The sequence below is a fragment of the Syngnathoides biaculeatus genome, chromosome 17, assembly GCF_019802595.1.
Source record: "Syngnathoides biaculeatus isolate LvHL_M chromosome 17, ASM1980259v1, whole genome shotgun sequence".
NCBI lineage: Eukaryota > Metazoa > Chordata > Actinopteri > Syngnathiformes > Syngnathidae > Syngnathoides > Syngnathoides biaculeatus.
In genome coordinates, this window is record NC_084656.1 from 2,184,332 (window position 1) to 2,206,643 (window position 22,312).

Below are 22,312 nucleotides of genomic sequence, written 5' to 3' on the forward strand. Positions count from 1 at the left end.
GAGGATAAATGGCACAGAAAATGGATGGCTTTTCCTTCAACTGATGTGCACTGCCTTAAAAGGGATAGGATATGTGATAGGAGACCTGCTAAGGCAGAATATTGGGATACGCAGGGGGGAGCTGGGGAGAAATCCAGACCATAATGCAAATCAAACCACCCCTCCCCTCCTTGGATTAAGACAACATCATCTGGTGGTGATCACGACAACAACAAACAACAATGGAACTGTTCTGATTTATTTTGCATATGGGTACCTAATGCATATACAGTACTGGAATGTTATATGACACATTTACAGTATATCTCAAAAGATGTAGCTCAACAACATTTTAATAAACTAAGAAGCAGATCTTTACTTTGGGAATTGAACACTGTGGGAACCCGATTTCAAGTGTCATCTCATAAATTCAAAGAATATCACGTCATGTGTCAAACATGAAAGAATGTGTGGGTGCACTTGTATTTTGTGATGTGACTACTATGAATGTAACAAAGACCTGTTTAAGGGCCAAATGCTTCAAAATTGATTGGGTGACACTTCATAATGGATACTGGACAATGGCATTCTTGTATGTGTGTGAGTGAGGGATGTACTTGCTAATTATACACTTGTTAAAATGTGATTAAATTGTTTCAGAAATGTTAATAGTGTAATGATTTATTTATTGCTGAAGCAGAAAATGTCTTTCATATTTCAGTGTACAATAGATTAATTTGAAATTGATCTCCAGTTAATATCTACGATTTCTATTATATTTGCACAACATATGTATGGCTATTCATTGTGCAATGTCATAATAATACTGCCGTAGTCTTGGCTCAATAACAGCAAAGGCAGGCCTTTTTTCCACTCTGTAAAACATGAAAACAAGGCCCTTGTGTTATGAAAAGTCTCAAAAATGTCAAGATGAAGAAATTGTTGCAATGTTTGACTACTATTGGATTGTATACAGGTTTTCCTGCACTTACTGTATCCAGTTTTCCCTCATATACCAACAACTGACATTTCCTGACACTCACTCGTACGTCCAGCAGGTCTTCATAAGGTTATACATCTCTTCTGGGCAGTTTGGTGGGGGGTCCATCCGCATTCCACTTTCAATCAATTGCAAAACATTATTTCCTCTCATTCCCTGTGAAAAAATAAAATATTTGGATAAGTCAGAAACTGTCTTGTTCTCCAGAAGTAAAAGTTTGGGGTAATATATTTGTATTAACGAATGCTATGGCACTTCTGAGGTTTCTGGGATTTTTTTCCGACTATTGGAGCTGGATGCTTTGTAACATACAGTAACTACTCGTCAAGGAGCATTTAAAAAAAAAAAAAAGATCTCAGACCTGCAGTGACCTGTGAGCAGGGAAGAAATGTTCCCTCACGCTCCTGCCAGAATAGAAGTACTCCCATGTACTTTTATGCTGTACCTGTTACGATATACACTATTATAGTTCATACCCTGTATGGCTTCTCTCCATATGAGTATGCTTCCCACATGAGAACACCGAAGCTCCACACGTCACTTTTGGTTGAGAATTTGAAGTAATTAATACACTCTGGAGCGTACCATTTCAGCGGCCACTTTCCATGTCCTTTTGCCTGAAAAAATCATTCACACCATCCTCATGAGCAACAGTTGAGTCCATATGGTCTCCATCAGCAACCAGACTTATGGTTATGGTTGAGACATTTCACAAAATGAAAATAAAAACAATCATTTCCTAACCATTTTCAACCTATGTTCAATTCAATACCCTACAAATACACTTACTGTTAAATTGATCATTTATTCACTCATTTTAAATTAGTTCCCTGGAACAGGAGCATTTTTACCACTGTGTTACATCACCTATCCTAACACTCAAAAAACATTTGGAAAGATTTAGCTTTGTGCAATTCCTTCCCATTTTTGATGTATTAATTCAGTTCTTCAACAGTCCATGGTTTCCATTGTCAGATTTTACACTTCATAATGTACCACAGATTTTCAATAGGGGACAGGTCTGTATGGCTGGCAGGTCAGTTTAGTAAGCTCACTATTTTTCTACCAAGCAACACTGTTGTAGCATGGGGGAGACTGTGGCTTGACATTGTCGTGCTTAAACAAGCAGGGACATCCATGATAAAGATGTTGCTTGGATTCCAATTCAGATATTCCCTGGTGGATTGTTCCAGAATTTCTTTTTCTCCTTTTCCAGTCTTCCTTTGTCTCTGTCCCAAGTTTTTTTTTTTTTTTTTTTGGGGGGGGGGCAGTGGCACTATTTTTAATTAAAAAAAGGGGAAAAATGTTTTTTGAAACTTTTAACCAGTTGCTATACTCGTCAAAGGTTTTAGAACAAGCCATTTTTTCAACCTCTAGAAGTTCACCACTGAGTTTTTAGCATTTCAAACTATTTAATGGAATTCAAATACTTGAGTTTCAATTTTAAAAAAAAATCCCATTTAAAAAGTGTATAATGAGGCAGTTTTTAATGAGGTGTTGGGTTTTTTATTTTCATTGAATTTCTAGTAATTAAAATAGAATATATTGCCCCGCTGTGATGGCAACTTCCACATCAGGGTTGGGAAGAACTATCTGAAGAATATTTGAGTTCAATTTTAGAGCTAATACCACAAGTGTGTTCAGCTGTTTTGGGTGTCCCTGGGAGCGACTTTCATGAGTATGGGTATCCAGTCATGTTAACCAAAGTAACAATACTCTTTCATTTCCACTCAGTGTCAGCAGTTACCTTGTAGTAGTTCTGGTCCTCAGCAACTACTTTTGAGAGGCCAAAATCACTGATTTTGGCGTAGTGCTGTGTGACAAGTAGCACATTACGAGCAGCAAGGTCCCTGTGGACAAAGTTGTTCTCCTCAAGGTACTTCATCCCCATTGACACCTGGTGCACCAGCTCAGTGATGTTGGCAATGGATATTTGCCTGTGGAAAACAATCAAGAGTTACTGTATTTCAACTACCAAAAAATAAATAAATACGTTAATTCATTCATCAGATTTAAAATGATTGTCAGTTTGGGGTAATATGGTGGACAGTGGTTTGCATGTTTGCCTCACAGTCAGCAAAACCAGAATTGAAATGATAAATTTGTCAAATTGTATTGAACAAACAGCCATAATTAATTTCACCATCACAAAAAGACTCGAAAGGCGCTGAATAGCATTGCATACAAATGTAGTGTATGTTACTACTATGGTTCAGTGAAACCTCGGTTTTAATTTAGAAATTATCCCCCCCATCCCTCCTCCATATATAGTAATCCCTCATTTTTTGCAGTTAATTGGTACCAGACCCATCTATCCATCTTCTACCGCTTCTCCAGGTCGGGTCGCAGGCAAAGTAGCTTCAGGAGGGATACCTAGACTTCCCTTTCCCCAGCCAGTTCTTGCCGCTCTTCCAGAGGGATCCCGAGGTGTTCCCAAGCCAGCCGAGAGACATCGTCTCTCCAGCGTGTCCGAGGTTGTCCCTGGGGTCTCTTTCCGGTGTGACATGCCCAGAACACCTCACCAAGGAGGCGTCAAGGAGGGATCCGAATCAGATGCTATAGCCACTTCATCTGGCTCCTCTCGATCCGGAGGAGCAGCAGCTCGACACTGAGCCCCTCTCGGATGACCAAGCTTCTCACCCTATCTCTAAGGGAGAGCCTGGACACCCTGTGGAGGAAACTCATTTCAGCCGCTTGTATCCGAGATCTTGTTCTTCCGATCACGACCCACACCTCGTCCCTATAGGTGAGGGTAGGAACGTAGATAGACCGGTAAATTGAGCTTTGATTTAGCTCCCTCTTTACCAACACGGACCGATACAAAGTCCGCTTCACTGCAGACACTGCACCAAATTCGTCTGTCGATCTCCCGCTCCATTCTTCCCTCACTCATGAACAAGATGATATGGTTCTGTTGGCATCATTAATCGGTTCACAGTCAAGTGTGAAGCGGCGAGGATGAGAATCGGCACCTCCAAATCTGAGACCATGCTCCTCTGTCGGGAAAGAGTGGCGTCCCCTCTCCTGGTCGGGGATGAGATCCCGCCCCAAGTGGAGGAATTCAAGTAACTTGGAGTCTTGTCTTGGACTCACTGGAGAGACTTTGCCTCTCGGCTGGCCTGGGAACACCTCAGGATCCCTCCAGAAGAGCTGGATGAAGTGTCTGGAGAAAGGAAACTCTGGGTATCCCTGCTCAACCTACTGACCCCACGACTCTAACTGGAAAAGCGTAGAAGATGGATGGATTCTTTTGTTTTATTATTTGCTAGTTATGGAATTCTGTTTGCTGTGGTGTAATAATTTTAGTTTTGATGTGACAGCATGAGTTTGTACATCGTCGTACAGTAATGATCTGCCTACACAGGCAGGATGTGGGGCAATACAAACTTTTTCTGCTTACAGATGTGAAATGCAGTTGTTCCTCACTGCCATCATATGGTAGCTTTCATAGACTCTAAAATGTGCTGCCATGCACGCACACAATGTAACCAGTATGTTTAAGTGTTCTTTGTTGGACAAAACATTTGCAAATGTTGGAACTCAGTGTGCACATAAGGTGCACCACATTGTAAGGCAGCACTGTATGACCTGTGGGTCTAATAGAATTTAACACCTCAAATTTGAAGAGCAAAATCTGCAAATATTATGTCTATATCTTCCCAATGATCATGGGGTCCTACCAGATGGCCAAGCGGAAGCAAAAACTCGGACATGGAGGCCGTGGAGAAAGACTTCCAGATGGGTTTGAGAGGTGCTGGAGAGGAGGGACCATCGGAAGTCGAATCTCAGATTCAGGCAGATCAATGTGTTTTTTGTCCTGGCCCTGGAACAGTGGACTGGCTCTACAACCTCGGCAGGGTCCTCGAGGGTGCATGGGAGCTCGCCCAATGAGTCTACATGTGTTTTGTGGGATTGGAGAAGGCGTTCAACCGTGTCTCTCAGGGAGTCCTGTGGGGGGTTCTTAGGGAGTATGGGTTAACAAACCCCATACATGCTTCCCTGCTAAAATTACTGCCCCTGCAATCCAACCTGGATATGTGTTAGAAGATGGATGGCTTTGTGTGCGTATGCGTGTTCATTAATTGTGTTTAGTTTATTACTGGGGGAAAAAAACTACTCAGTTTCCTGTATCTGTGTGGAAAAGTGATAGCCCACAAAACCTTTTGTTGGCCCATCCTCAGCAGTCACAAACTGAAATCAAGTGTTTTCTATAACTGGCAATGAGTTTTTCACAACTAACAAAACCCTGATAAATAACAGGTCCATCTGCAGGTAATGGAGATTTTAACATTTGAAATACACACAACACACTATATTCAAGTGAGCTTCTTTATCATCCTCATAGTTTTATATACTGTAATTTACGAACTATAAGCTGCGACTTTTGTCCCACGCTTTCAACCCTGTGGCTTATGCAATAATTTTTGCATTTTTTTTTTCTAATGGCCACCAGGGGCGCTCAAGCAGAAAAGGTTAGAGTGAGACAGGTGGAATACATGTGTCGAGGAAGACGCAAGTTTTATATAACTTTACACTTTGTGCACGAACAAAATTAGCATGAACAGACCTTCATCATGGAAAGAAGAAATCCATATGACGCAGCTTTCAAGTTTAAACCAATCGAGCTGGCCAATAAAGAAGGAAACAGAGCTACTGCACGTAAACTTGGCAGAAGTGAAGCAATGGTGAGATGCTGGAAACTGCATCGGGAAGAAGTGGAGCAATGTAAATAGACGAAAAAAAAAAGCTTTCAGAGGTAATAAAAGCAGGTGGCCTGAACCGTGTTGCTTTTGTGTTACTGCCACGTCTCAGTGACTTTTGCAGGTATGTTTTTTTCAACCAGCCCTGTTCATTCTGTTACTACCGTATTGCTGCTGTGTTACTGCCGCGTCACAGGCACTATTTGGAAAGAAAAGCTCAGGTATATTATTAAAACTTTGAAAACTCTGTGCACTGGCTTTCTTTGTAAATATATCATGTTTCAATGTGGGCATATGTGGCTTATAGACAGGCATGGCTTATGTATGTACAAAATGCTTTTTCCTTTAAAAATGTACTGGCTGAGGTTTATAATCAGGTGCGGCTTATAGTGCAGAAATTACGGTGTGTGTGTGTGTGTGTGTGTGTATATACATGTGTATTTATATATATATATATATTTATATATATATATATATATATATATATGCAATATTTGTTTATCACCAATAGATTCATTCATATACATGTACAATATATAATTTTTACCTTTTTTGTGACTTTCAAAACTTCCTGCTCCACCACACTTGCCTCTTCTACTCTTCCTTCGCTCATTTTCTTGATTCATCAATACCTCAAAGTATTATTTCCATCATCTATCCAGCACACTACTTGAATCCATCAACATATTTCTATCTCTATCCTTCATCTCCTTAACCTGCTGTACATCCTTCCCATCTGTAGTTCTCTGTCTGGCCCAGCTGCATATGGGTCTTATCCGTCCTCTTAACGGTCCAACCTGGCATACATGTCATCATATGCTTCTATTTTTTGTTGGCCTTTGCCACCTTTACTTTTGCGTTGCATTGCATCTCATTATATTCCATCAATTTTCTTACCCGCGTATCCTCACAAGGGTCGCAGGGGTGCTGGAGCCTATCCCAGCTGTCAACAGACAGGGTACACCATTAACTGGTTGCCAGCCAATCACAGGGCACATGGAGACAGACAACAGTTGCACTCACACTCACACCTCGGGGCAATTTAGAGTGTCCAATTAACACATGTTTTGGGGATTAAGTAGGAAACCGGAGTGCACAGAGAAAACCCACGCAGGTGGGGCCAGGATTGAACTCAGGTCCTTAAAACTGTGAGGCCAACGCTTTACAGCCGGAACACCATGGAGCCTTCTCATTATATTTTAAAATCCAAAGAAAGACTGTTCACCTAAATTATATACCAATTTGTTATGGTTTTCTGCAAAATTACCCAAGTGAGAAGATTGGAAAAAAGGCATACTTGTTTTTTTGGAGGAGCTTATGAAGTGGTCCCAGCTCAGCCAGCTCCATTACTAGCATGAGGCTCTGTGCCTCACAGATACCGATCATCCTCACAATGTAAGGATTGTCCAACTGCTGCATGACATTTGCCTCTCGGAGCATTTCCTCCCGAACTGATGTGCTGCTGTCGTCATTCTTCAGGATTTTGATGGCCACTGGCTGCGTTGTCCTAATGCACAAGGTGGATCATTAATCAGTGGTGCTTCGTCAGGGCTGACCAGGCCTTCTCTGTTGTCCTAAATACTATCAGAAGCACTAACTTACATCTACAACCTGATTTTTTTTATATTTCTTCCATGAGATAGTTATTTCCAAAAGTCCATTCTATTCATTTAATAGAGTTTCTCTTGAATAGCAGGCCCCATAGCGCAGTGGTTAGAGCAGTGATTCCCAAACAGTGTGCCAGGGTACATTAGTGTGCCGTGAGCGCTCTTCAGGTGTGTCGTGAGAAGTTACCCAATTTTATATAATTGCTAAAAAAAAACATTTATTCCAGGAAATAATGGATCTTTATTCATCTATTCATTTCAGTGAGGCACAATGACAGACAGAACAAAAAAATCCTCTTCTATTAGATGGCAGGAAGTACATACAGTCATTAATCGATACATTTTTGGTGAAGTTTACTTTTGTTGGTGTGCCGTGGGGTTTTTCAATTGTAAAATATGTGCCTTGGCTCTATAAAGGTTGGAAATCACTGGGTTAGAGCATTGGTTTGGTAAACCAGGGGTCGTGAGTTCATATCGCACTGAGACCTCCACTCCCCAGGAGAGGTTGGGTCAGGAAGGGCATCTGGCGTAAAAACTGCGCCAAACAAATATGAGCATTCATCTGAGATGTCACGCTGTGGCAACCCCTAACAGCACAAGCCAAAAGAAACTTTTGTGTTTCTCTTGACTTCACTAATTTCAGTACTGTATGTGAATGTTTTGTATTTTTATCCAAGCAGCTATGATATTCTATCTCAGTCTAACTTGCCAGAGCCTCCAGAAAGAGCAGTGCTAGACGAGTCCATGTTCCTTCATGACTAGAATATAGATGAGTATATTTTTCACTAATTTAATTTTAAAACTTGACAATGTCGAATTGTCCCAGAGACATGTTGTTTTAAAGGGCAAGAGAGAAAGAGAGAAAAGATGGATTAAAATTTGTTGCTTGCATTTTTGTCTTGTAGATTCCCTTCCTGACGGTACCAAAGTTCCCTGAACCCAGTTCTTCATCTTCCAAAAAAAGCTGTTCATGATTCACTGTGGTACTCCTCAGTTCATCTGGGTCTGCATATGTCCTATCATATACCGAAGTGTCCATTGGCAACGACTCTGACAGAAAAATTTAAATAATTGAAAGGTCAGTATTTGCCCCATTCTATACATGTATCAGTCAGTAAAGTATTTACACACACATACCTTTGGTGACTACCCGGTTATTGGGGACTTGTCCTCCATAGGTGTTGAGGTTACTAGATTGTTTGTTTTCGTGTCGAGATCCACGGCTCTGAAGTAATGAGAATTGATTAGAGATTTGAAGCATCTGCGCAGTTAAAACAAAAAGTATTGGATGATTTGGTACTTAAAGGTTAAGTGTCATCCCTATAAACATTCTAAAATGGATATTATAACGAAAAATACATATAACATTATTCACTTCAATGTCTATACGAAAAAATAAATGTGAGCGGAGAGCGCGTCATCCATGCGCAAAGTTGCAGTAGTGTCATTCTACGACATCCAAGTGGTCATATTGGCTGCATCCTCTATCAGTGACGTTACCTGGACATTCGCCAATGAAAACACGCGGTGCACCCTACTATGGGAGACAAACATGCCCTTTTTGAGACGGAAGCTCTTTTCGAAAAGGAGAACACCACACAACCGAGCGAAGTTACCGGGGCAATATTACACTATTGTTTCGAGCCATATTCAGATGATATGTGATCACGGCCAAACCGCCTCCCCATCCGATCCACTTTCGCGGCGAAGATGAACCGTCGTGGCGAAGATGAACCGTCGCGGCGAAGATGAGCCGTCGCGGCTCATCGCAGCCGGCTAGTGTGGCTCATTTTCGGGGCCAAGGTGTCTTATCACAGAGCCGAGCTCCTTTGGGGGTTGTTCATAGCTGCCGCAGTATGCAATGAACAACACCGTCGAACCGGGGCGCTTTACTGCGCGCACGCGGCTGAGTGAAGCATTGTCGGCTGCGTTCTTCAGAGACGCCACCGTCTGCAAGCCCAACGCGCAGCCTTTGCCGAAGCCGCGGTGCCTCAGCCAGTGTGGCTCATTTTTGGCACCGTGGTGGCTTATAATGCAGCCGAATCGTGCTGCTTTAGGGGGTTGTTCATAGCTGCTGCAGTACGCGATGAACAACACCGTCGAGCCGGGGCGCTTTACTGCGTTGTCGTCCCACGCGGCTGAGTGAGGCAGAGCCGAGCCATGGTGCTATAGGGGGTTGTTCATAGCCGCCGCAGTATGCGATGAACAACACCGTCAAACCGGGGCGCTTTACTGCACGCACGCGGCTGAGTGAAGCATTGTCGGCTGCGTTCTTCAGAGATGCCACCGTCCGCAAGCCCAACGCGCAGCCTTTGCCGAAGCCGCGGTGCCTCAGCCAGTGTGGCTCATTTTTGGCACCGTGGTGGCTTATAATGGAGCCGAATCGTGCTGCTTTAGGGGTTTGTTCATATCTGCTACATGACGCGATGAACAACACCGTCGAGCCAGAGCGTTTTTGCTGCACGCACTTGGCTGAGTGAGACATTGTCGGCTGGGTTCTTCAGAGCCGCCGCAGTCCGCGAGCCTGAAGCTCAGCGTTCCCTGGCGAAGTGACGCAGCAGCCCGACGCCGTCTGACGCACGCATCGACACATTTCGTACGCGGATCTTTTGTTACGTTATGGGAGACCGATTACGTGGTCCGCCCCAAACTATTATTTTTTTAGTAGCTGTATACACACCTACCTGTCATTTGGAACCCACAAAGCTCTCATCCTCTGCACCCACGCAATCCATTTTTCACGATGAACCGGGTCTCTTGCAAACTTATGAAGGGTAAATCCATTCTCCCGAGTGTTCAAGCAATGTCCAGCAATGCAACGAGCCGGCATTTTGGCTAACACGAAGGAACAATGAACGGAGGTAAAACTAATGGATACAAACGAGTCAACTTGGGGGGTCTTCTGTCCTTTACGCCACTTCCTGCTTCTTCTCAAAAACAAATCCCTCAAGAGGATTTTCATGGTGAGAGTTACAAAAAGCTGTATACGTCAAAATCATGTTTTGTGATGAAAAAACGCATGGGCCCATATTGGCTGCCGTTTTTTCATTAATAACATACTAAAAATCATCCATTTCATGACATTGGCCCTTTAAATTGAACGATAACTATGTTGGCGGCACAGTGAACGACAGGTTAGCACATCTGTGTCACAGTTCTGAGGGCAGGGCTTCAAATCCTGGCCGTGCTTGTGTGGCGCATGTTCTCCTATGCCTGTGTAGGTTTTCGCCAGGGACTCCGATTTCCTCCCACATCCCAAAAACATGCATTAATTAAAGACTCTAAATATCCCGTAGCTGTGATTGTGAGGGAGCATCGTTGTTTGTTTCTATATGCCCTGTGATTGGCTGACAACCAGTTCACGGTGTACCCCACCTCCTGCCCGAAGATAGCCGCAACTGCCGTGGAGAAAGTAAAAGAGAAACCAGAAATGCGAGGCCAGCTTGCTCGATGGATGATAGGCTTCTTCTTCTTCTTTTCCTTTCGGCTTGTCCCATTAGGGGTCGCCACAGCATCTCATCTTTTTCCATCTAAGCCTATCTCGTCCGTCCTCCTCTCTAACACCCACTGTCCTCATGTCCTCTCACTCATCCACTCACCTTTTCTTTGGTCTTCCTATCTCTTTTCCCTGGAGCTTCACTCCTCCTCCTCCGCCCCTCACATTCATGCATAAAATATTCTGTTTTACTTTGGCTAATCTTCATTCCTCTCCTTTCCAGTGCATGCCTCCATCTTTCTAATTGTTCCTCCACCTGCTCTCTGCTTTCACTGCAGCTCACAATATCATCTGCGAACATCACGGTCTAAGGGGAATCCAGTCTAACATCATTGTCAGCCTGTCCATTACTACCGCAAACAGGAAGGGGCTCAGTGCGGATCCCTGATGCAGTCCCACCTCCACCTTAAATTCTTCTGAAACACCAACGAAACACCTCACCGCTGTTCTGCTGCCCTCATACATGTACTGTACTATTCTAACATATTTCTCCACCACACCAGACTTGAGCATGCAATACCACAGTTCCTCTCTTGGTACTGTGTAGTAGGCTTTCTCTAGGTCTACAAAGACACAATGTAGCTCCTTCTGTCCTTCTCTGTACTTTTCCACGAGCATCCTCAAGGCAAATAATGCATCTGAGGTACTCTTTCTCGGCATGAAACCATACTGATGCTCGCAGAAAATGGATGATAGGCTGATGTCTTTTTTTTTTTTTTTGGCACACCGTCATGCAATCAACCAAAACTGCCTTGGCAATTGACTGGTCGATTGCGATCGACACATTGAGCACCCCTGAGCTACCGTATAAAAAACTGCGCTGAGATTCAAGTCCAAAATTTACTCCTTTCCAGAGTCAGTATTCTACCTCACATCATTTAACAATTTGATGAGAGGAGATTATTTCCTGTGATGAGTTCAGAAATCTGATTTGGAATTTGAAATTTGTCAAGAAGTCTGTTTAAATTCAAGAAATTGTTGAGTTGATTAAAAATAAGTTTCTCAACAATCTTTGTTATGCTGCTGGTCCAATCAGTATTGGCATTAGAAATATATACTGTAGATCAGGGGTGCCCGACTTTTTTACCACAAGATCTACTTTTCAAGCAGCCAGCCTCCTGTGATCGACCCTTTGGGGGGCTGACTAGCTTTTTTTTTTTTTTTTTTTGAGAACAACCAATAATGAAATAGAATGACCAAGCCACAAAGTTCTACCCACGACAAAAATGCAAAACATATTTATTTTAATTTATATTGAGGATTCTTTATGTGTAAATGTATTTTTGTGTGCCTTGCATAACCACATGAGCCAATATTGCTCAACACAACATTGTGAATCATAAACATTTTTTGAAACTATCTGAGTTCACAATGAACTAAACAACATACAAATGAAAATGCACACCTGGACTGTGTCACTCACATCAGTGGATTCGTCCAACTTCAGTGAAAAACGCAATCTCTAATGTCCTTCCACGCATCAGCCATGGCTTCACAGCACTGTGTAACTGTACTCCTTTTCAGCTGCAGAGATTTTATTGAAGATATTTCCGCCTTATTTTTAAAAGATCGGAACAATGAGTCAGCTATGCCTCTTTTACCATCTCTCCGTCTTCGAAGGACTTCTTGTTATTAACGATGATGTGACGAACACGGAACGATGCTTCGGTGGAGGCTTTCGCTGTTGAACTATGTTGTGTGAAAAGTGACTGCTGTGCAGCCAATTGCGGTTTTAGTTCGTTAACTTTTCTCATTTCACTTTTTGGTGGAATGTCGGTGTCGTATTTTCCATAAACAGTTCAAAAATGCCGCTCCACATCTCACTACATTGGCAGATGAGGCAAACGCATTTTGAAAATGACATCGTGCAAAAAGTCCACCTGACATTCCGTATGAAAGTGATACGTTTTTGTCTTCTTTACTCCTTCATCCATACTCGTCTTTGATAAGATTTCTTAAGCAAGGGCTTAAAATAGGGGGAACTCACTGAATACCGTTTTCCTGTACTGTCGTTGTTTGCACATGCCCGGGGAGCTAAAGGTTTGAAAAATATGGCTGATGTCTTTTTTTTTCTCGTGGCACGCCATCGCTATCGACCAAAACTGCCTCGACCAGTTGATCGCGATCGATGCATTGAGCACCCTTGCTGTAGATTATCGCACAATTCGTCAATTTAAACTGCGCCCTTTGCACAATTGTCATTGCACTGGTCTATAACTGTGAACACCAAAATGTATAAGGGAACTCTGTATAAGCTTAACATAATGTTGGGCATTAACAAACTCTACCTGCTCACAATGCTAAAAGACTCTGCATTCCTTGTGCATTTTTACACAGTTGGCCAATAAAGCTGATTCTGATTCTGATCTTTGCAACCCTGGGACTTATAAGGAATAGTTTCCTAATAATTGAATGTCTATTGTCGTTCCTTCTTGCTACCCTGTTTGTTCTTCTTCTCTGGACTCAACATAATTGTTGTACCAGAGCGGCACCGACTGCCAGAGGAAAATTCCTTGTGTGTTGTTACATACTTAGCCATTAAAGCTGATTGTGGCAATTATCAATGTTGGACTCCAGCCCACACCACACCAAGAGCGTTCTTGCATCACAGATGGTGGACTACACACTTCTTAGCGACTTATTTAATTGATGAAGCCTCGAGAAACGTTCATCTCCACATCATACAAGTGGGAGAAGTCCACTTATATAGACTTCACCATCCAAACATTGAAATTCTGTGAGGAGATCACTGGAATCTCACTTTAGTACCTCTCATTGCGGTTCGACAACATCCAGGGACCCTGTGTGTATCATGACAGAGTTCAGTTGGGTGCTGATTAGTGATCTCCAGTACTTTTTGAGTGATATCAGACACCTTGTCTTAGGAAAAACAAAGTACTTTTGTGATGTTCTCATGATGATGTTTCATATCCTTGACAGCTCACTCACCAACTATTAATGTTTGGGTCCCAATTTCTTCAAGATTGAATTTAATACTTTCCAGTGGGGGGTGAGCAATCTTGGCCAGGGTCTTGTAAAAGTGGCTCAAATCTACAGTATTTGCAAGTCTGATATCAATGTTTTGCATTGACTTTTGTTCTTTTTTTCTTGCTCTTTGCTGTAGCGACCGTCCGTGGGCATTCACTCGGGATTGAGGCAGCCAACAATGTAAACCAGCCGGATTCCTCGGTAATATGCTGATGATGTGTCCTCCCTTTTAGATGTCCCATATCTTTGGGCTTTGCTTCCATTAAATTACAGGCGAAACTGCTGGATGATCTGTTTTTGTTTCCACATTCCACATCTTTCCTCGTTGTTGAGCTCAGTGGCTGCCTGTTAGCATACAACATTTTGAGACATCAGTAGTGTGGTTTCATTCCCTGACTATCCATTTTGATCCACATACACTTCAGACTGGTGGATTTCCGTTTCTAGGATTGCCTTCCTCTGCATCATCCCCTGATAGTCCTCAGTGGAAAAGGGAGGGATCTTGACGGTTGGGCTTGTTGTTAACACCAGGCTTGTGCAAATTAGCAGGCCACACTTGTGTAATGTTGAGAGGGTATCAGAAAATATTGGAATATAGTAACAACTATCTACAAAATAAAAGTACTGTCCCACAGGTTTAAAGCATCCAGGATTTGCTGCTTCTTTTTTTTTTCAGCAAGAAAAAACAAAGGTAAAGCAAGCACATCAAGGAAAAAGCATCTGCACTGTACGAGAGCATGTATGTACGTAATAGAACACTTCAGAAAAATAAGAACACTTGCCTTACATATTCAAATGGTCGTAACAGTTTTGTGGTTCCTTGCACTGAAAATATTAACTGCTGTCCAATTGTTCAAATTACTGGTTAGGACCAACATAATGGCTTGATTTGTAACTTTACTTTAAGTACATAATTCTACTTTCTCTGTAAATGGGACAGCACTTCTCTACATTGGTACTGGTACTCATGGAGATTTTGACAAGGGTCATCACCACAACCAACAGGTTGAGAACCGGCCGTGTATACTGTATAAACAAGGAGCTTTGTGCTATTGTGAGTGTAACTACAGGGCGACGCTATATGGCTAAGTATCATGAGTTCATGGAAAAATTTGAGCTGGGTCAGCAAACAGCAATGTACAAGGATAAAAGACAGTAGCAGTGAGTGTTAAATCACCTTTTGCCTGCCAGGTATGGGAACAGTCCTGATTTTGGCAAGAAATCCCTCTGCTGCATTTTGCTGAAAAAAAACTCAAAGTCAGAGAGGTTATTAGTGTAACCCAGTTAAAAGTTGGTACAGGTAAACGTTCAGTATAATAGAGTAGCAATTAGGTTATAGGTTTTCTTTATGCAATGTGGTGGAATATCTGTTAAACTGTGTGTGCTGACTTTATTTTCTTTTGGAGGGATTTGTATTTAAATGTGTTTGATTCGTTTGTGAAAAGGAAATACTTTTGTTTGTTGATTTATTGTGGTAACCTGAGTTTTGAGAGAGAGAGAGAGAGGAGAGAGAGAGAGAGAGAGAGAGAGAGAGAGAGGAGAGAGAGAGAGAGAGAGAGAGAGAAGAGAGAGAGAGAGAGGAAAAAAGTTGGATGGTGTGACTGGGAGATGTGGTTGAGAAAAAGGACAAAGAAAGTGAACGGTGGACATTTATCAAAAGTTGATCAACGTGTTCGATAAGGACTGTTGAAAGTTCAACTGGGATAGTGTGTCGTTTGAGTGGACTACTGAGTAAAGAGATTTGCTTTTCTAACCTTTATGTTGTTATTAAATGTTCACACTTTTTGTTACAGGTGTATTATTTGACTATCTGCAAGACAGTTAGAAGTGGGGAGTTTGTATGATAGCTGCGTTATCTACATTAGTTAACATTTACTCATAAGGCAAACATTATTTCCGAGACTTTTTCATAGAGAATTAAATGCACAAGTAAAGAGTAAAGTTGTAAGAGACATTTAGAGTAATTACCATTGAGTTAATTTATTAGTTTTCTATTTTGGAGTGAAGAAAGAACTCAAGTACCTCGTCGAAGTATTTTATACTAGAGAGGCGCTCCATTAGGATATTATACAAAGAGTTGATGTCGTTTTTTTTGTCATGAACACAAGCATTTAATGAAATTTTGCCTCTGCATCTAACCTATCACAGCAATGAACACAGCAAACACAAGTCTGTAATAAAGTACTCAGTGAAAAAATTAAAGTACTAAATGCCTATTGAGTAATTTCTGATGTATTTTTCAAATAAGAGTATGAACAGCAAATGAAATGCAAATAACTCAATAAAATATAAATGTACGCATTCAGATATTGTTGAACAATACCACTTAATCTAATGCATAATAAAGTCCAATTCTGTCTGCTCACCAAGCACATTACAAAAACAGGAAAAAGGCTGCAGTGGATATAAAATGTATACAAACATCACCATGGTAATTAAGGTGGACTGGAGTAATGGCACCCGATACAGAAGTCAAAAATAAGTCTGAAAATAGCGCACACAGTTATTAATCAATGAAAGTAGCAAGCAGAATGTAGATAATTATAAGGAAATAAAAGTACGGTTTCTTCTTAACATCGATACTCAAGTAAAAAGTATGGTTTATTAAAACAACTCCAAAAAATTAAATTTATACAAAATGTTATTTGAGTAAATGTAATGCATTCCTACCCGCCTCCAACCAACTGCAGGGGAGAGCAAAACCCGAGATATCTTGATTTTCATGCAGGACCGAGTCCCACTGTGTGTTTGCCAATCCAGCAAAGTGGTCTGCACATTTATAGCAGTTGCTTGTGTTTACACGTGTATGAGAATTAAGAATGTTACTACAGAACAATGGTTGACCTGAGGTCTACGATTGGTACAGCCGTACAACCATAGAAATTCCACTACATTATCTGAACTGCAGTGTTGACCAGACAAATGTAACTTCCTTTCCTACTTTACTTGACATTACTTTTGAAGTCTTGTACTCAAAGTATGTGCACATGTTAATGCCACCAAAGCATCCACAACACACAAATATCTTACCAAAACACACCCAAATCCAGATGTATCCTGTGGTAGTAGCGACTGTCCTAAAAGATCTGAGAACAAAGGCAAAAATAAATAGGGCATGATTTGTTTGTCTTGACAAATCTTTGAAAGCGATGTAATTTGCATTTTATGTTTGTTCTCTTTTTGGATTAGGTTTGCATATATTTGTACCTGTACCTCCTGTGGGCCGCGGACTAGGTTCGGTGAGAACTTGTAGTAGACCATCTGGTTTATATGAGTAATGTTCCACCAACTGATGTGAAGATGAAGTTTTATCACCATTTTATATAACATCTTTTAGTCATCTATAAAATGTCGGGCATTTAATGGTAATTAAAATTACAATATTTGCTGTCCCATACTTGTTTTGGCAGTAGTTGAAACTTCTCAACACAAGCCTTTGTCATTGTTAATGTCAGTTAATGTTAATGATGGGATTCTATGATGAATGACACCTTAGTACTAAAGTCGTCTGCTTTTGGAAAGGAATGCAGTACTTCCTATGTCAGTAGAAATCTATGAAATATTGATTACATCCACTCATGAATAAGGAAAATACTAGCATATTGATAAACCTGTATATTGACACAAATGTAACACAAAATCATAAAGACATTTGTAACCTGCCAGAGAGTGTCAAACTTCTTGCCGTCTGGGATAGAAAGCTTGCCACTCCTATCCTCATCGATGCGGTAATGCATCACTTCTCCTTCGTGTAGTAAACAAAGCGCATAGGATCCATTCCCATCCCTCTGCCGAATGCTAAAGACAGAAGAAAATCAAGATAAGGAATAGGACAAGAAATAAAATGGTAGGAAAGAGCTCTGGTTATTTTATATCAGATTTTTCTCGACTGAATGACAAAGCCATAAACCTGTTGTAATGTTTTTTTTTCTGAACATTGTGCTCTGGACACAGTTAGAAGCAGCTGTGACCATGAATGTTAGAATAAAACATGTTTTGAAAACCCAGAGTGAAATCTGTTCTTTCATCACCATTCCTGTCAACATGGCCCTGAATTTTCTTCTTCTTCTTCTCCCCTTCACAGAGCCAGTCTATTCACAGTCTATTGTGCACATACAGTATCTTTTACTACCATAAGCAATTCCTGAGATACAGAATGTGATGTGATGCATATTACATTATGAGCATTCACATAATAATCTAACAAAGTCCTGGAAAGAAGATGTTTACGTATGGATTAGGAGTGAAGTTTTCCTTTTGATGATCCTTGTGCCAGTAACTCTATGATTCTCTAATTCCACTTTCAGGCACACCATGTTTTACAATCAGCTCATATATCTAAGAGATGTTTCAAAGTAAAATGCTTTGTGTTGTTGGTGACATGAGAAATCTAACAGTCACATATTTGCATGCAGTTATTCTTCCTCTTTTAAGGCTATTTCAGGAAGCATTGAACGGAAACCGCTTGTCCGCCTGTATGTGTTGATGTGATCTGTTTCTTCAGCCGACCACGACCTTTTCTCAACTGACGCATGAGAAGCTAAAATACTTCACATTGTGCTCACGAAAAAGGAAGCAATGTACTCCACCATGTGCTACATTGTGATGCACTGAACTCTGTACTTTGTAAATCCAATGACAATTACTGTATATTATGTGAATTTGGGAAATACTTAACCCCCAATCCGCATATCATGAATTTGTGTTGCAAGGAGCGTGGATTCACTTTCTACTTATTGACAATGTGAATAGTTATCTGTCTCGAAACATGGCCTGTGATTTACTGGCAAAGAGTCCAGGGTGGAGTTTGGCTTTCTCTTCAAGTCAGCTGGGATAGGGTTGAGCTCCCTGTGACCCTGAACAGGATGATTGGTGTAGAAAATGGATGGATAAAATTTTACATACAGGTTTATCTCGATGACTAAGGCAAAAGGCAAACTACACTGGACTTGTGAGCACTCAAACACGGGGCACATTTAGAGACGAGCATTATCACCAAGTTGGAAGTGAACCCATGCTGCCTGCTCCAAAATCAGGTGTGAGAACCAAAACACGACCAGTGACTATTGTTGTTGGGCAAGAGGCCCTGAACTGGTTGCCAGCCAATCGCAGAGAAACTACTGTATGGACAAACTACCATTCACACTCACAATGGGGCTCAGACTGACGACATGGACACGGTTTTGTACTTACATCGTGAAGAAGCAGTTTACCTGTCAGTGATTTATCAATATGGTCAGACTTGTTTTTGTTGGGACTCCGCAAACAAATTTAGAAATGCCTCAGACCATGCGTATGAATAAATATTGAAAGATCTGCTTTTGAAAAAATGTCAAACATCTTTTATCCAAGATGCATAACATTACAACGACAGTCTTCTTTTTCTTTTGGCTTGTCCCATTAGGGGTTGCCACAGCATGTCATCTTTTTTCATCTAAGCCTATCTCGTCCGTCCTCTTTTCGAACACCCAGTGTCCTCATGTCCTCCCTCACAACATCCATCAAACTTTTCTTTAATCTTCCCCTCACTCTTTTGCCTGGCAGCTCCATCCTCACCACTCTTCTACCAATATACTCACTCTATCGCCTCTGAGCATGTCCAAACCATCGAGGTCTGCTGTCTCTAACCTTGTCTCCAAAACATCCAACTTTCGCTGTTCCTCGATAATTTCTAATCTTATCCAACCTGCTCACTCTGTGTGAGAACCTCAACATCTTCATTTCTGCTACCTCAAGTTCTGCTTCCTGTTGCTTCTTCAGAGCCACCGTCTCTAATCCGTTTATCATGGCCAGCCTCACCACTGTTCTGCAAACATCATGGTCCATGGGGATTCCAGTCTGACATCGTCTGTCAGCCTATCCATTACCACAGCAAACAGGAAGGGGCTCAGAGCTGATCCCTGATGTAGACCCACCTCCACCTTAAATTCTTCTGTCACACCTACGGCACACCTCACCACTGTTCTGCTGCCATCATACATGTCCTGTACTATCAATCCATCCATCCATCCATCCATTTTCTTCGCCGCTTATCCTCACAAGGGCCGCAAGCAGTGCTGATGCCTATCCCAGCTGTCAACGGGCAGGAGGCCGGGTACACCCTGAAGTGGTTGCCAGTGCAGTTGCACATTGAGACAAACAGACACAATCACTATCACACCGAGGGGCAATTTAGAGTGTTCAATTAATGTTGCATGTTTTTGGGATGTGGGAGGAAATCGGAGTGTCCAGAGGAAACCCACGCAGGCAGGGGGAGAACATGCAATTTCCACACAGGCGGGTCCGGGATGTAATCTCAGAACTATGAGGCCAACGCTTTACCAACTGCGCCACCACGCCACCTGTCCTGTACTATTTTAACGTATTTATCCGCCACACCAGACTTTCGCATGCAGTACCACAGTTCCTCTCTTGGTACTCTGTCGTAGGCTTTCTTTAGATCCACAAAGACACAATGTAGCTCCTTCTGACCTTCTCCGTACTTTTCCACGAACATCCTCAATGGAAATAATGCATCTGGGGAACTCTTTCTAGGCATGAAACCATACTGTTGCTTTCAGATACTTACTTCTATCCTGAGTCGAGCCTAACTCTTTCGCATAACTTCATTGTGTGGCACATCAACTTTATCCCTCTATAGTTCCCATAGCTCTGAACATAGCTTTTAATCTTAAAAATGGGAACTAACACACTTTTACTCCATTTTTCAAGCATCTTCTCACCCACTAGTATTTTGTTGAATAAGTTGGTCAAAAACTCCACAGCCATATTTCCAAATTGCTTCCTCCACAGGTATGTCATCACAACCAACTGCCTTTATGTTATTTATCCTTTGTAGTGCCTTCGTTCAGAGTCCCCGTAGCTCAGTGGTTAGAGCACTGGTTTGGTAAACCAGGGGTTGTGGTTTCGTATCCCACTGGGGCCTAGACTCCCTGAGAAGGGTTGCGTCAGGAAGGGCATCCGGCGTTTTAAAAAAAAAAAAAAAAAAAAAATTGTGCCAAACATATATGTGCGTTCATCTGAGATGACACGTTGTGGCGACCCGCAAATGGACAAGCTGAAAGTAACCTCCTCGTGGTGCCTTCATTCATCAACTTCTCAAACTATTCTTTCCATCTATTTAGCACACTACTGGAACCAGTCAAACCATTTCCATCTCTATCCTTAATCACCCTTACCTGCTGCACATCCTTCCCATCTTTATCCCTCTGTCTGGCCAACCTGTAGAGATCCAATTCTCCGTCTTTCGTGTCCAATATGATGTACATGTCATCATATGCCTCTTGTTTAGCTTTCGCCACCTCTACCTTTGCCCTATGTCGCATCTCAATGTATTCCTTTCGCCTCTCCTCAGTCCTTTCTGTGTCCCATTTCTTTGCTAATCTCTTTCCTTGTATAACCTCCTGTATTTTGGGGTTCCTTCTCCCCTTTCCTAGCAGAAGACACACCAAATGCTCTCTTGCCTGTCTCTTTGATCACCTTGGCTGTAGCAGTTCAGTCTTCTGGGAGCTTCTCCTGTCCATCAAGAGCCTGTGCCAACTCTTTCCGAAAGGCCACAGAACATTCTTCCTTTCTCAACTTCCACCACATTATTCTCTGCTCTACCTTTGTCTTCTTAATCTTCCTACCCACCACCAAGTCATCCGACACACCACCATCCTACACTGTCGAGCTACACTCTCCCCTACCACTGCTTTACAGATTATATTGTCTGCACAAAATAGAATCCACAATCCACCCACCTGCATGCTTCTACCTCTACTCTTGTAGGTCACTCTATGTTCCTGCCTCTTCTGTAAAAAAGTGTTCACAGCCATTTCCATCCTTATTGCAAAGTCCACCACCATCTGTCCCACAAAGTTCCTTTCCTGGATGCTGTACTCACCATCACTCTTCATCGTCCCTTTTTCCTTCACCAACCATGTCTATTACAATCTACAACAATCACAACTCTTTCTCTGTCTGAGATGCTCAGAACTGCTTCATCTAGTTCCTCCCAGAATTTCGCTTTCATCTCTTTCGTCACATCCTACCTGTGGGGCATAGCCGCTAATCACATTGTACAGAACACCCTCCATTTAAATTTTGGACAGATCAATTGGTCTGATATTCTTTTCCCCTCCAAGACATTCTTAGCCAGCTCTTCCTTTGAAGTAACCCTTACTCCATTTCTCTTCCCATCTACTCAAGGGTAAAATAATGTAAACCCTGCTTCTAAACTTCTAGCCTTACTACCGTTCCACCTGCTCTCTTGGATGCACAATATATCAACCTTTCTTCGAATCATCTTGTCAACCAACTCCTAAGCTTTTCCAGTCATAGTCCCAACATTCAAAGTCCCTACAATCAGTTGTAGGCTCTGTGCATTCCCCTTCTTCTTCTGCCGACGAATCCAGTTTCCTCCTCTTCTTTGTCTTCGACCCACAGTAGCTGAATTTCCACCAACAGCCTGCAGGTTAGCGGTGCCAGAGGCCGGTGCTGTTAACCCAAGCCACGACCGATCCGGTATGGGGTTCTTTATATGAACGCTCATATTATATGC

At 42.0% G+C, this 22,312-nt stretch overlaps 1 protein-coding gene across 3 annotated transcripts in view; it reads right to left on the minus strand.

The window, feature by feature from the left end:
* Positions 1 to 222: 222 nt before the first annotated feature.
* The window catches only part of syk (spleen tyrosine kinase), a 35,366-nt gene continuing 13,276 nt past the window's right edge, over positions 223 to 22,312 (minus strand). For 2 of the 3 annotated variants that reach the window (XM_061847607.1, XM_061847609.1), the window contains 11 exons: positions 17,430 to 17,568; positions 16,978 to 17,059; positions 16,801 to 16,856; positions 14,948 to 15,010; positions 8,424 to 8,511; positions 8,177 to 8,336; positions 6,977 to 7,186; positions 2,727 to 2,916; positions 1,456 to 1,596; positions 1,023 to 1,135; positions 223 to 854 (listed from right to left, as the gene is read on the minus strand). In XM_061847607.1, coding sequence (XP_061703591.1) covers positions 782 to 854; positions 1,023 to 1,135; positions 1,456 to 1,596; positions 2,727 to 2,916; positions 6,977 to 7,186; positions 8,177 to 8,336; positions 8,424 to 8,511; positions 14,948 to 15,010; positions 16,801 to 16,856; positions 16,978 to 17,059; positions 17,430 to 17,568 — 1,315 coding nt within the window. In that variant the 3' untranslated portion in view covers positions 223 to 781. The remainder of the gene's footprint in view (positions 855 to 1,022; positions 1,136 to 1,455; positions 1,597 to 2,726; positions 2,917 to 6,976; positions 7,187 to 8,176; positions 8,337 to 8,423; positions 8,512 to 14,947; positions 15,011 to 16,800; positions 16,857 to 16,977; positions 17,060 to 17,429; positions 17,569 to 22,312) is intronic. The other variant, XM_061847608.1, reaches the window with a different exon arrangement.